The sequence below is a fragment of the Citrus sinensis genome, chromosome 4 (genome assembly GCF_022201045.2).
Source record: "Citrus sinensis cultivar Valencia sweet orange chromosome 4, DVS_A1.0, whole genome shotgun sequence".
Lineage (NCBI taxonomy): Eukaryota > Viridiplantae > Streptophyta > Magnoliopsida > Sapindales > Rutaceae > Citrus > Citrus sinensis.
The window spans coordinates 21,577,141-21,589,444 of NC_068559.1; the positions used below are offsets into that span (position 1 = coordinate 21,577,141).

Here is a 12,304-nt window from a genome sequence, read left to right on the forward strand (position 1 = left end):
GTAGCTGGGGCGCTGACGGTGATGAAAGGTACAAGAATAAATAACTTGTCCTATTTCCAAAGAAGTACATTTATTGGATCAACATCAATAGTTTATGGAAAATATGCAGATTCAGAAGCAACCAAGTTATGGCATATGCGTTTGGGACATGCTGGTGAAAAAACTTTGCAGACTTTGGCGAAGCAAGGCTTATTGAAAGGTACAAATTCTTGCAAATTAGAATTTTGTGAACATTGTGTTATGGGCAAGCAGACAAGGGTAAAGTTTGATTCAGCAATTCATGATACAAAAGGAATTCTGGACTATGTTCACAGTGATGCGTGGGGACCCACCAAAATAGCTTCTTTGGGAGATATGCACTATTTTGTTACTTTTGTTGATGATTATTCAAGAAAAGTGTGGGTGTATTTAATGAAGAATAAGAATGAAGTTTTGAGCATATTTCCTAAATGAAAGAAAATGGCCGAGACTCAGACTGGTCGAAATGTCAAAAGACTTCGCTCAGACAATGGTGGTGAGTACAAGAATGATCCATTTCTTCAAATATGCCAAGATGATGGTATTGTGCGACACTTCACTGTTCGAGATACACCACAATAGAATGGGGTGGCAGAACGAATGAACCAGACTATACTGGAGAAAGTTCAGTGTATGTTGTCCAATGCTGGATTGGGCAAAGAGTTTTAGACTGAGGCAGTTGTATATGCATGCCATCTGATCAACCGTTTGCCATCAATTACAATTGAGGGCAGAACACCCATGGAGATGTGGACTGGTAAACCTGCTACTGATTATGATTCTTTACATGTTTTTGGTTCCACTCCTTATTATCATGTAAAGGAATCTAAGTTAGACCCAAGAGCAAATAAAACATTGTTCATGGGTATAACTGGTGGAGTAAAAGGATACCTGTTACGAAGAAGATTATTTTCAGCAGAGATGTAACTTTTGATAAATCAGCCATGTTGAAACAAAAATATTCTCAAGAGGATGACAAGACCAGTAGCACTTTGCAGCAGGTGGAGTTTGAAAAAGTTAAAACTGATCCAGCTGGTATCGATAAGATGGATAGTGATTCTCTGTCGACCAATGATGATAAAGATGTTCTGACCCAGGAACCTTCACAGTAACAAGATTCAATTGCATATAGAAGGCCACGCAGAGAGATTCGCAGACCTGCTCGTTTTGTTGATATGGTGGCCTATGCACTTCAAATTATAGATGATGATGTTGCTTCCACTTACAGAGAAGCAGTAAGTAACCCAGAAAGTATACAGTGGAAGAAAGCAATGAACGAAGAAATGTAATCTCTTTACAAAAATGAAACTTGGGAGTTAGTTACATTGCCCAAGGAAAAGAAGGCAATTGGGTGCAAATGGGTATATGCAAAAAATGAAGGATTTCCTCGTAAAAATGAAATTTGATACAAGGCTAGATTGGTAGCGAAGGGTTACGCTCATAAGGAAAGAATAGACTACAATGAGGTATTTTCTCCAGTTGTGAAGCACTCGTCTATTCGAATTTTGCTAGTCATAGTTGCGCAATTTGATCTTGAACTAGTTCAACTTGATGTAAAAACTGCATTTTTACACGGTGATGTGGAAAAGGAAATCTACATGACTCAACCAGATGGATTTAAGGTTGCCGGAAAAGAAAATTGGGTTTGCAAATTGACAAAGTCGCTTTATGAGTTGAAACAATCTTCGAAGCAGTGGTACAAGCGATTTGAGTGATTTATGAAAGGGCAAAGGTACACAAGAAACAAATTTAATCATTGTGTGTATTTTCGCAAGCTACAAGAAGAATCTTTCATTTATTTGTTATTGTATGTCGATGATATACTAATAGTATCAAAGAGTAAAGATGAGATTGAGAAGTTGAAGACTCAACTCAATCAAGAATTTGAAATGAAAGATTTAGGTGAAGCTAAGAAGATTCTTGGCATGGAGATATGCAGAGATAAAGCTCGTGGCAAAGTAAGCTTGTCTCAGAAGCAATATTTGAAAAAGGTACTACAGCAGTTTGGCATGACTGAGCAGACAAAACCTGTAAGTTCCCCATTGGCTTCTTATTTCAAGCTTTCTGCACAATTATCTCCTTCAACAAATGTGGAAGGAGAATACATGTTACAAGTTCCGTATTCAAATGCAGTGGGTAGCTTGATGTATGCAATGGTGTGTACAAGACCTGACATTTCACATGCAGTTGGTATAGTGAGCAGATATATGCATAATCCTGGTAAAGGACATTGGCAAGCTGTGAAATGGATTCTATGGTACATTCAGAAGACCGTGGATGTTGGTTTACTGTTTGAGAGAGATGATACACTTAGTCAAGATGTGATCGGGTACGTTGATTCTGATTATGTTGGTGATTTAGACAAATGACGGTCAATTACCGGATATGTATTTACTTTTGCTGGAGGGCCAATTAGTTGGAAGTCAACACTACAATCTACAGTTGCATTGTCGACCACAGAGGCCGAGTGCATGGCAATTACAGAGGCTATTAAAGAGGCTATTTGGTTACAAGCCTTGCTTGAAAACTTGGGATTGGCACAGGAGCACATTAATGTGTATTGCGACAGTCAGAGTGCTATTCATTTAACAAAAAATCAAGTTTATCATGGGTGTACGAAGCACATCAATGCACGATTTCACTTTGTGCGGGAAATTATTGATGAGGGGAAGATTCTTCTTCAGAAAATTAAGACTGCAGATAATCCCGCAGATATGTTGACCAAGGTAGTGACAGCGATCAAGTTTGAGCATTGTCTAAACTTGATCAATATCCTACAAGTTTGAAAGCAGCATGAGAAGGCAGAGATTGGAGGATGATTTGATATACTGGGAGTTTAGTATTCGGCTCAGAATTGAATAAATCTTCGCTAAGGTGGAGAATTGTTGAAAAGTCAAAGAATGACTTGCAAATTTCAAAAAACAAAGTTGGTGGGCTTGCCAATTTCAAAAGCCAAGGTTGGTGGCACGATTTTGTTGAAGTTGCATAGAGAAAAAATGTGATGGTTTTCTAGAAGCCAAATGATTTTTTCAAAATTATTGATTTTGTTGCCCACCAAATTGATTTTCCATTCTAAATTCAATTTATCAATTTGGCAAGTTGTAGCCAAATTGAAAGTGGTAGGTGAGCTACGGTTCCTATAAATAGAAGGGCCATTGTTCATTTGTAATCATCCCAATTTGAGAGAAGTAGAGAGCAATTGCAAGTGAGTTCTTTGAGAGAATTTGATAGAGTTTCCACTTGAGTGTTCTAGTGAGGTTCCATTTGGGTGTATTGGGGTTGTAGGTTTTGTGAGTTTTTCCCACTTTTGTAAATTTCCATTGTTAGTAAAATTATCTTTCAGTCTTTGCCCGTGGACGTAGGCATTACGCCGAACCACGTAAATCATTGTGTTCTATTTTCTTTGCATTTGTTTATCACTACATTTATATTTCTCCAGAAGTCGCAGTATTAGTAATTGCTCAACCCGCGTTTCCGTAACACTTTTTATTTCTTTTCTTCTTTTCTTTTCTTTTTCCTTCTCTCGGTTTTGATTTCACTTCGAAAATGGAAACACAAATGAGAGCTGCTTTCAATTATTTCAAATTATATATACATGGCCACCAACTCACGAGTGGACCATGTTGGGAAAATATACTCTTTAAAAGCATATGTGTTTATTTAATTGTAATAAATAAATTTTCTAATTAATAAAATAAATGAGGTATTTTATTCAAATATCTTAATTGCATTAATATTTTTATTAAAGTCCATTTAATCATATTATATGTATTTATAAATACAAGTTATCTTATGATTAAATAAATTTAGTTCGCAGTTGATAAATAAAGTTGGACGCTTTATTTAGGTATAGACTGTAATAAATTCATTGAATGATTTGTCTTAATCATGTATGAATTTATTAATGTAGTACGACTACATTGAACAGGATCACATATGAGATTTAATTAACTTTATAATAACTGTCAGACTTATTAAATCTCATAGGCATTGATTTTATTGTAATCTTAATCTTGAGTTAATTATGATTTCATGATTGTAATCGTTATTCCATTTGAGTTACCAATGGGCATGACACATACTTGTAGTCTAGATTATCCGGTATCTTGGTGGGAGCATTTATTAGTATTGGAGTTATAAATTAACAATATAGAATTTGTACAACACATCTCTTGATGGGTTTTCGGCACTTGATCATAGAATTCTCTGGCCAGAGTGTGTCAATATATTTAGTATGTTGAAAATGATCATTAGAGAAAACCAGTAAGTATCAAGGAATAAGATGTAATTAAATCGATTGGACAGTTGAGATGTCAATTTAATTAACGATGTGGTACAAAGGACTATGCAGTAAAGAAATCAATGTGGCTTGGGACGAATTATTATTCGAGCATACAATTATGGAGGTCAGTTCCAATCTTTTAGTGGAGTAGATTTGGAATTAAATAATTGGGCTAGTTTAATTACAAGCCTAATTATTATAGCCACTATTGTATGTTCCTAAATTATCCCCGTGTTAGCTCATTTAATTGACTGCATCACTACTGGATTAATAAACAAGATAACTAGCTATTTGGGTCAAAAGCCTAAATATATCATTTAGTGGGAGGCTCCATTTAATATGCTTGTATGTAAGGGGCTTTATGTTATTTTACAAGATGGGCCCCCTATAGAAAAAGCAAGTAACGTGGCTTTTGATTTTCACTATTTGGAGTTTAGGGTTTTCACTAAAGAGATATATAAAAAGGCTTATTTTCTTTAAAAGAAATAGAGCAGCCACTTTATACAGATCAGAGAAAAAGATTTTTCTCTCTATTGTTGAGAGAAACATTTTCTCGTTCTAGTTACTTTAGTGGTGATAAAAGCGTCCACATGTCAAGTGCAGATCAAACCTGAGTCATAACCTAGAAGATCATTGGTGACAGTTCATAATCTAACAAGCGTGGTGGTGACGGATCATGATCTAAAAGGAATTGTGGTGACGGATCGTGATCTGGAACCCTAAATCACTTCAGCGAAAAAAGCCAAATCGAATTTTCATGGTACGATTTCTAGATTACAAATTCTTATATATTGTATGAGAGTGATTTTAAAAGGTTTTATAAAAATTTAAAAAATTGATTTTTCTCCAATAGACCATGCATATGAAATATGCATGTGGCAAGCAAGGAGTGAACTTGGCATGTGGAGAAGTGGTGAAGCATGTTAGGAAATTGGTGGGTGAAGCAGACACGCAGCTAAAATAAAATTGGAAGAAAATAAAAAACAAGCACAATAGAGGACACCATAAATTATGTTGTTCGGCTTTTAGCCTACGTCTACGAGCGAAAACAGAAGGAAATATTTTACTAGTGAAAATGAGTTACAATTATTGTAGTATTCTAGCTCATTTCCCAAAATCTCAATACACCCAAACTCTCAGAACACTAATCACTCAAGAGTTTATTAAACTTTTAATACTCACAACTCTAAAGGAAGGCAATGCTTCTCTCTTGATGGAATTGGATGCCAAATGAAATGGGAAGCTCTCCCTTTTATAGCCAAAAAATGGCTATTAAATTAATAATAATTTTTTTCTTGTCAAAACCGTGTTCCTCATTTTCTTCTTTAAACTGCTTCTTTTTCCATTTTCCTCTTCAAGCATTTCCGCCCATTTTCAACATTTTTAGAAGGTGCCTCATATTCAACATTTCTCCCACTTGGAGATTTGACTGAGAACCAATCAATCTCCACACCATCTTTTCTGTTTCGCTATTGTCATGTTGCCTGCGTTTCTGTTAGGCCACAAGATGATCTACTACAGATAAACTTGTCAGTATTTATCAGCTTGGTCAAAACATCTGCTAGGTTCTCCTTCATATGGATTTTCTGTAAATCCACACTTCCGTCTTCCACTACTTCTCGAATGAAGTGATACTGAACTCCTATGTGCTTTGTCCTGGAATGAAAGGTTGGATTCCTTGCAATGTGCAAGGCACTCTGACTGTCACAATACATAGAAATTTTTTTCTTGTTTGTGCCCGAGCTCCTCCAATAACCTTTGTATCCAAATAGCTTCCTTGCAAGCTTGTGTAGCTGCCATGTACTCTGCTTCTGTTGTAGATAAAGTCACAACGGTCTGCAGTTTTGAAACCCAGCTTACAGTTGCTCCCACAAGTGTAAACACATAACCAGTAGTGGATTTTCTTTTATCAAGATCTCCTGCAAAATCTGAATCCACATAGCCACTGACAGTAAACTCTGATCCTTCATAACATAATGCAACATCTGAGGTTCCTCTGATGTATCTCAGAATCCTCTTCACAGCTATCCAATGCTCTCCACTGGGATTCGTCATGTATCGACTGACTACTCCCACTGCTTTTGCAATATCTGATCTTGTACATATCATAGCGAACATCAAACTTCTCACTGTTGATGCATACGGTACTCGAGACATCTCTTTCCTCTCTACTTCATTGCTAGGACACATACTTGAGGATAATTTGAAATTAACAGGAAGTGGGGTAGAAATTGACTTACAATCTTGCATGTTGAAGCGCCGCAAGATTTTCTTCAAGTAATTCTTCTGTGAAAGCCAAATCTTCCTGTTATTTCTGTCTCGGTGAATTTGCATCCCTGGAATCTTGTTTGCTGGTCCCAGGTCCTTCATTTCAAACTCCCTAGCCAACTGTGCCTTCAATTCTTAGACTCGATCTTTGTTGGGGTCTGCTACCAACATGTCATCCACGTACAACAGTAAAATGATGAAATCATTATCTTCAAACCTCTTGTAATATGCACAATGGTCTGAACTGAGTCTGTTGTATCCAAGGCTCATGATGAAGGAATCAAATCTCTTATACCAACACCTTGGCGCCTGTTTGAGACCGTAAAGAGATTTGTTCAACCTGCAAACCAAGTTCTCCTTTCCTGTTTCCGCAAAACCTTCTGGTTGGAGCATATATATTTCTTCTTCAAGTTCTCCATGAAGAAATGCAGTTTTCACATCTAACTGCTCAAGATGTAAGTCAAGTGTAGCACATATCGCCAAGACTCCTCTGACTGTTGTGAGTCGAACCACTGGAGAAAATATCTCGTTGAAGTCAATACCTTCTTTCTGAACATATCCTTTCACCACCAATCTTGCACGATACCGCTCCACTTGGTCATTGTCATCACGCTTGATCTTGTAGACCTATTTGTTTCCAATGGCTTTTCTTCTGTGTGGTAGTGGTACAAGTTCCCATGTCTTGTTCTTGTGTAGAGCTTCAATTTCTTCATGTATTGCTGTCATCCACAAAGTAACATCTGAGCTGTTTAAAGCTTCATGGAAAGTTGAAGGCTCTCCATCCTCTGTTAGAAGACAGCATGCAACGTTGATTTCTGTGACATACTCCGAGTGCCACATTGGCGGTCGTCTCTCACGAGTTGACCGACGAACTTCTGGAGCCTCGGACTCGACTGGTTCTTGTTCCTCGTGCTCTGGTGCTGCTTCAGAAGAATGTGAATCTTTTGGATTATTTTCCACATATACCGGTATAGTCTCTGACTTTTCTTTTACACTGCTATCATCATTATCTCTCATTTGCAGTTGATCTTCTATAAAGATAACATCTCTGCTGATGACGATCTTGTGGGCAGTGGGGTCCCACAGACGATACCCCTTTACTCCATCAGCATACCCTAAGAAGATACATCTTCTAGATTTTGAATCCAGCTTTGTTCTTTCTTAGGCATTATACATCACGTACACAGGACATCCAAATGCATGTAGGTATGAATAATCAGTTGGCTTTCCAGTCCACATCTCCATCGTTGTCTTCAGCCCAATAGCTGAAGATGGCGATCGATTTACTATACAACAGGCAGTTTTGACTGCTTCTACCCAGAATGAATTGGGTAGACCAGCAGTCCTCAATATAGATCTTATCCGTTCTGTAAGAGTTCTATTCATCCGCTCTGCCACTCCATTTCATTGAGGAGTGTATGCCACCGTGAACTACCTCTGAATACCTTCTTGCTTAGAGAAAGCAAGAAACTCGTTGTCTGTATACTCTTCACCATTATCTGTCCTCAAGCACTTGATCTTTTTACCAGATTCAATTTCCACCCGCGCTTTGTATTCTTTAAACACTAGAAATACATCTGACTTTTTCTTAATTGGATACACCCAACATCTCCTGGAATAATCATCAATGAAAGTCACCATGTACTTTGCACCTCCCATGGATATCCGGTGATTCCCAAACATCAGAATGAATCAAGCCTAAAATGCATTTACTTCTAGCAATAGATCTACTGAATTTTAATCTGTGTTGTTTACTTGTAACACAATGCTCGCAAAATGGTAAACTTACCGATTTGAGCCCCGGAAGTAATTTTCGCTCAGATAGAATCTTCAAACCTTGTTCTGACATGTGGCCAAGTTTGAGATGCCACATCATCGTTGACTCTTCTCTATTTGACGCGACACACGCATCAGCCTCCTGTAGTATTTCTCCTTTAAGCATGAATAGATTAGCACTGATCTTTTTTGCCTTCATCAATACAAGCGCACCTTTAACAATCTTCATAATTCCATTCTCCACATGAGTTTTATACCCATGACTATCCATTTGTCCCAAAGACAATAGATTTTTCTTTAGGCCATTGACATGTCGTACCTCCCCAATTGTGCGAATTGTACCATCAAACATTTTTATTTTGATAGTACCACTACCAACGATCTCCAAGGCATGATCATCTCCCATATATACAGATCCTCCTGAGATATGTTTATATGAGTGGAACAATTTTCTTCGAGAAGTCATATGCCAGGTAGCTCCTAAGTCTATAAGCCAGACATCAGATAGTCATTTTCTGCCTTCTAAAACAATTGTTGCCTCGCTGTAGAGAATTTCGTCATCATCTAAGGTACTTGCTACACACCCCTGAGCATTCGATACCTCAGGTTCTTTGCCCTCTTCTCTTCTGATTACTCCAACATTCTTTCTTAACGTGCCCTTTCTTGCCATAGTTGTAGCATTTAATATTTTTCTTACTTCTGAATTTTGATCTACCATGATTGTGACTCCTACTGGGGCCACGTTCCATTGATCTCCCTCTCGTCACCGATAGCGCCTCCGCTTGCTGCGAACTTACTTGTATGTTTTCCTTATTTTTTCGCCTGCTCTCCTCATTTAATACGGAGGCTACAACATCATCGAAAACTAGACTGTCTGCTAGATTGTTGTTTGTCAGGTTGATGATGAGTTGATTATACGAATCTGGTAGACTTTGAAGTAGAAGTTCTGCACATTCATTTTCCTCTATATTATGACCCAACGTTGTAAGTTGTGAAAATAGAGTCTTCAAGGTGTTGATGTGGTCGGTCATCATTGTAGATTCCGCCATTCGAAGAGTATAAAGTTCCTCTTCAAGAAGATTTTGTTGTGTAGTGACTTGGCCTCGTACAATTTTGTAAGAGTATCCCAAATTTCCTTCGCTGTATTTTTCTCTGCCACACTAGATAATACTCCGTCTACAAGTGTCAAGTGTAGATCAGAAATGGCGTTGCCATCTATCTCGTTCCACTTGTCATCAGTTATCTCCAAGGGCCTTTCTCCAATTGCTGCCAAACAATTATTTTTCCTCAATACAGCTTTCATCTTCATTTTCCACAACGAAAAATTATTTTCGTTAAATTTCTCAATTTCATACTTTGCCGCCATTTTGTTGATAAATACCGCACACAAGCTAGTGTACCACCTTGAATAGTTGTGAGTATGTGTGAGAATGCACCCCAGAAACGTTCCCAAGAAAGACTGGAGGGGTCACAATGGTCTCACTTAAAACCCAGACTCTTTAAGCTCTTATCGCCTTTGTGACAGAATTTTTCTAGACATGTACAAAACCACACAGTTGTTTTACTCACACCATTATTCCCTGCTTTGCAACGCAAAATTCTTGGATCACTCCCACCGTTTCACGTGAATAGTACCGTATATGTGAATAGTACCGTATACGTGAATAGTACCGTATACGTGAATAGTGCCGTATACGTGAATAGTACCGACTCCAAAAAATACAACCAATAGCTCTGATACCACTGTTAGTAAATTGGTGGGTGAAGCAGACACGCAGCTAAAATGAAATTGTAAGAAAATAAAGAACAAGCACAATAGAGGACACCAGAAATTATGTAGTTCGGCTTTTAGCCTACGTCCACGGGCGAAAACAAAAGGAAATATTTTACTAGTGAAAAGGAGTTACAAGTATTGTAGTATTCTAGCTCATTCCCAAAATCTCAATATACCCAAACTCTCAGAACATTAATCACTCAAGAGTTTATTAAACTCTTAATACTCTCAACTCTAAAGGAAGGCAATGCTTCTCTCTTGATGGAATTGGATGCCAAATGAAATGGGGAGCTCTCCCTTTTATAGCCAAAAAATGGCTATTAAATTAATAATAATTTTTTTCTTGTCAAAACCATATTCCTCATTTTCTTCTTCAAACTGCTTCTTTTTGCATTTTCCTCTTCAAGCATGTCGGCCCATTTTCAACATTTCTAGAAGGTGCCCCATATTCAACAAAGCAGGCAGCTGGCTGTTGCTTTTGAAATCAGCCACGTTTGGCTCTTTTTTTTTTTCTTTTTCCTCCAAGCGGTGCATGACAATAAAAGTGTGGCAAAAAGATATAAAATATCAGCACAACTCAATATTTCATTGGTAGATACAAACTGAAGAGAAAAATTCAAAGTCAATTATGGTATGTGAAAAATATCAGCTTACAAGATGAATTCGTAACACTATATAAAGGCCTGATTCAAAGCTTAACTCTATAGATTAGTTTGAACTTTGAAGTTGTAAAATCAACGAGTCTCCAGCAATAAAGATGAGCATATCGCCAGCCATGACATGCAAAGGTATGTAAAAGGTTTTAATATAATTAATTCACAGATTGTTATGAACTGTTATTTTCATATAAGTTTTTTGAAAATTTATTATGCTGCAGCTGTTGTATGCTGGGGTGAAGGAGAACCATGGAAAGTAGAAGAGATACAGGTGGAGCCTCCAAAAGCAACAGAAGTTAGAGTCAAAATGCTTTATGCTAGCATTTGTCACACTGATATCTTATCCTCTAAAGGGTTCCCATTGGTTAGTATCACGTAAATTGTATAACTAATGAAGACTAATACATAACTTTTTCAATACTTTATTTTGTTATAAATTACTTGATTTTACAGTCAATGAATATTTCTGATTTGGTTATTTTTATTTTCAGCCCCTTTTCCCTCGTGTTCTTGGTCATGAAGGTGTCGGGTAAGTACATTCGTTGTTTATTATGTTTGTATATTTTTTTGAATTGTTTAATTTGACCGCAACTCAATTCTCCTCTCCGTTTCTTAATTATATCCGTATATATAATTGCACAAACGTATCATAAAATTAAGAGATTAATTTTTTTTTTTTCACGAAACTGGAGGATGGTGGAGAGTATCGGTGATGAAGTGAAAGAATTAAAGGAAGGAGATATTGTGATTCCAACATTTATTGGAGAATGTAGAGAATGTGAAAATTGCACATCAGAGATGGCCAATCTATGCCTAAAATATCCATTCACCTTCCATGGGTTAATGCCGGATGGCAGTTCAAGAATGTCCATAAGAGGCCAGAAATTGTATCACATATTTACATGCTCCACAATGACCGAATATATGGTGGTTGATGCCAATTATGTTGTGAAAGTTGATCCAAGTATAGATCTTTCACTTGCTAGCTTCCTTTCATGTGGATACTCATCAGGATTTGGTGCAGCTTGGAAGGAATTCAAAGTTGAAAAAGGATCAAGTGTTGCTGTTTTTGGCCTTGGTGCTGTTGGATTAGGGGTGTGTAACTACATGTACAAAATGAGAAACACCTATCTCTAGTTTCCTGACTATAATTTTAACAAATATTGTAATTTCTAATTGCAGGTTATGGATGGAGCCAGAATCCAAGGGGCAGCTAAAATAATTGGGATAGACAAGAATCCATGTAGAAAAGACAAGGGAGAAGCTTTTGGAATGACAGATTTTATAAATCCTGATGACGAACCAAATAAATCAATTTCAGAATTGGTCAAGGAAATGACTCATGGAACGGGTGTGGATTATGGCTTTGAGTGCACTGGGGTTGCATCTTTAATTTCGGAAGCCCTTGAAGCCACCAAGTTGGTATGTTTCTTTACTAAAACCGGAGGAATTAGCATTTCCAGCAGGCTTAAAATCTATTATTAATAATTTTTCAGACAAGCTGTCAAACACATTCTTACTAGTTTCATT

General features: G+C 37.3%; 2 protein-coding genes across 5 annotated transcripts in view; both read left to right on the forward strand.

Annotated features, from left to right (window-relative positions):
• The window catches only part of LOC102628651 (uncharacterized), a 69,838-nt gene that overhangs the window by 53,341 nt on the left and 4,193 nt on the right, over positions 1-12,304 (forward strand). The window lies entirely within an intron of this gene.
• Positions 1-12,304, forward strand: part of LOC112498952 (alcohol dehydrogenase 1-like) — a 29,417-nt gene that overhangs the window by 16,595 nt on the left and 518 nt on the right. The window contains exons 1-5 of one of the 2 annotated variants that reach the window (XM_052439242.1): positions 10,748-10,906; positions 10,996-11,138; positions 11,266-11,303; positions 11,467-11,869; positions 11,957-12,196. The exons of the other annotated variant lie outside the window; for it this stretch is intronic. Coding sequence (XP_052295202.1) covers positions 10,876-10,906; positions 10,996-11,138; positions 11,266-11,303; positions 11,467-11,869; positions 11,957-12,196 — 855 coding nt within the window. The 5' untranslated portion in view covers positions 10,748-10,875. Of the gene's footprint in view, positions 1-10,747; positions 10,907-10,995; positions 11,139-11,265; positions 11,304-11,466; positions 11,870-11,956; positions 12,197-12,304 lie in introns of those variants that run through there. 2 annotated transcript variants of the gene reach the window in all.